This window comes from Tasmannia lanceolata, unplaced genomic scaffold (genome assembly GCF_043159265.1).
Source record: "Tasmannia lanceolata isolate RefF3 unplaced genomic scaffold, GAP_Taslan_0.1 ptg000004l, whole genome shotgun sequence".
NCBI lineage: Eukaryota > Viridiplantae > Streptophyta > Magnoliopsida > Canellales > Winteraceae > Tasmannia > Tasmannia lanceolata.
This window is the reverse complement of record NW_027518681.1, coordinates 2009644-2012750: the sequence shown is the minus strand read 5'-3', so window position 1 is coordinate 2012750 and position 3107 is coordinate 2009644. Positions and strand designations below refer to the sequence as shown.

At 44.0% G+C, this 3107-nt stretch overlaps 1 protein-coding gene across 1 annotated transcript; it reads right to left on the bottom strand.

Annotated features, from left to right (window-relative positions):
- LOC143875697 (protein NUCLEAR FUSION DEFECTIVE 4-like) lies at nucleotides 1–2125 on the bottom strand. The gene has a single exon (XM_077377299.1). It carries the CDS (start codon nucleotides 2039–2041, stop codon nucleotides 248–250), a length of 1794 nt encoding a protein of 597 aa, XP_077233414.1. The 5' UTR covers nucleotides 2042–2125; the 3' UTR covers nucleotides 1–247.
- Nucleotides 2126–3107: the final 982 nt, after the last annotated feature.

Below are 3107 nucleotides of genomic sequence, written 5' to 3'. Positions count from 1 at the left end.
GCACTACTCTATTTTGATGGTCGCACTCCTCACTTTTTAAATAACGTACTGTATGGCCGGCACCATAGGATGGTCCAAACCGTCCATTACATGGGCCACACCCTAAATAGGTTGGAACCAAAATCTGTCACAGATTTTCACTTCTAATAATACATGTATAAAAGAAAAATGTCCTCCAATCACCCTTTTCATTTTTCTTTGTCTTTTCTCTTCATAGATTTGACAAAGCTTACACTGTACTTTGTTACTACTCCTTGTTACCATTCGTCGTGGTCCTTTTCTCATTCTCTCTCTCCTCAACTCTGCCGGAGACACCCATCTCCGCCATCCCCACCATCGGCGCCTCCCGGAACTGTGCATAGATATCTCCTCTATAAAACTTCCTTGTTCTCATCACTAAAATAAGAGAAATCAAAGATCCAAACAAGGTCACAGCCGTAATTATAATGAAAGATAATCTAAAACATTGCACCCCAACACAATTTTTATCTCCCCCTTGAACCCCTAAAACCGCCATCTGCTTAGCAGCCTCCTTATCATAGAGATGCCCTGCAACCCTAACATTGAGTAAATATGACCCAATTGGGCTCGCAACCCCCCCGAAATTGTACAGTGTGGAGTAGTATTTGAGACCAAACAATTCCGAGATGATGGCGAAGAGGATCGGCCATTGCGCACCGAAGCAGAATCCGATGATTACCGATGAGATGTAGAGCGAGTTGGGGACTCCGAATGCGATGAGAATGTGGCCGACACAAGAGAGGAGGAGGATTAGGGTTAGCATTAGAGGGCGGGGGAATTTGTATTTGGTGAGGAAGATTTCAGACCCAAAGCCGGAGGCTAGTCTTCCCAAACAATTCCATATGCTTATGAGGGAGACAAAGGTGCTTATGCTTTTAGTTGGGTAGCCTAAGGATTTCCCGATCTGATTCATGTTGTCGATCACCGTCAAGGTGCCGCCGACCCCACATATTGTCGCGAAGAAGAGAATTAGCATGTCTATGCTTACTAGAGCTTGCAAAATGGAGTAGTCCTCCCCTCTTTGGGGCGATTTGAGTAGCTTAACGATATGGGAAATTGCTGATTTTGGTGGTGGAGGGGGGAATTGGGACGAAGAATTTGGCGGTGGGAGCGGTGGGGATGTGGGTGGTAGGGGTTTTTCTAGGGTTATGGTAATGGAGGGAGGGTTTTTGATGGAATTGAGTTTTTGGTTCCAAAGCTCTACCTCTTCTTTGATGACTATGCCAAGGGGGAGAAAGAGTAAGAAGATAACTGCGGCCGCGCTGGCATCGTACTCTGATGAGGAGAAGTTAAGCTGTTTTTCTACTATGATTACGATCATGAGATATCCGGCGAGGGCGAGGATGATATATAGGAAAGAATAAAAGATCTTCACTTCATTAGACTGTCTAACAACCTTCATTAGCCTAATTGTGTAGAGAAAAACCATGGAGATCGCAGCAGGTAGCCACGCAATAAGAAGAATAAGAGCCTTTGAGTCATTCCCATAAAAAGCATGGTAGAGTTGGGTGATAATGGCGCCGCTAAGCCCGACGAAAGCCTTGAGGAGTCCGAGGACAATCCCACGACTCTCCGGGAAATTCTTGACGCATGTGACAAGGGCGCCGGTGTTGGCGAAGGATTGGGAATTCGCACCTATAAAGATGTACAGGCACATCTGCCACATGTGGGGCCGGGAAACTTTTCCGGTGACGGAAAAGTAGATCATTAGGTATCCGGTGAGGTTCATGCACGCGCCCATGGCAAGAACGACCCACGGCGGAGTCACCTCGTTGATTAGGCCGGAGAGGATTCCGACGTTGGCGCCTAAGTCCTTGAAGAAACTTAGGGTGTTAAGGGTTTGTTGATCATAACCCAATGAGGTTTTTAGATCTTGTGAATAAATAGCAAAGATGTAACTTGCTCCGGCCGCGGACATGATTAAGAAGGAGGCAAATACCATGAACCACCTCCCTTGGATCACCTGGGCGGCGAAACGAAGCTTCCCACCACCTCCATTGAAATCCATGGCCACCACCATCTTTCTATCTCTCTTATCAGTAGAGTTTTATGTATCAATATGAGGGGTGTGTGTATTTATATATGTGGGGAGGGGTTATGGTAAGGAAGGTTTGAAAATTAGTGTGGGCACAAAAACCGTAAAGGAGCAAGAAAGGGAGTTGACGAAGGAGTGTTGACTTTGAATAGAAATATTGGATTGTGAACAGATAAGGTCGATAATTATAAATGGTAAAATATTGATAAGAGAAGACTAACAGGATAATAATACGCAAAAGGTAAGTAGGGTTAAAGAAAACTGAGGTTTTGGGAGTCTTCCATGAACTATGGTTATGATTTATTTTAGGCCATGTTTGGAATGTAGTAAATTTCTGGAGAAGTTTGGAAAAGGGCAAATATTTCTAAAATTTCCTAAATGTTTGGAAAAGGGCATATGTTTCTAAAATTTCCTAAATGTTTTACACCCCAAAAAAGATAACTTGAAAGGACCCCATTCAAATGGGCCTCTAATTTAAGATTTGTATCCTTCTAGATTAACCATAATTATATACTTTCCCTCTTCGTCATGCAACCATAATTTAAAATTTTGTGTTGATGTCTGTTGGGCCTGGAAGGGGTTACCAGCACAAGGAAAATGGGGGTACCAGATATGAAAATGGGGTGACCAAAAGATGAAATGGGGGTATCACACCTAGAAAATTTTGGGTTGATGTCTGTCTAGCCTGGAAGGGGTTACCAGCACAATGAAAATAGGGGTACCACATATGAAAATGGGGTGACCAATAGATGAAATGGGGGTATCACACCTGAAAATTTTTGGGTTGATGTCTGTTGGGCTTGGAAGGGGTTACCAGCACAAGGAAAATGTGGGCATCACATATGAAAATGGGGTGACCAAAAGACGAAATGGGGGTATCACACCTGGAAAATTTTGGGTTGAAGTCTGTTGGGCCTGGAAGGGGTTACCAGCACAAGGAAAATGGAGGTACCACATATGAAAATGGGGTGACCAAAAGATGAAATGGGGGTATCATACATAGAAAATTTTGGGTTGATGTCTGTCTGGCCTGGAAGGGGTTACCAGCACA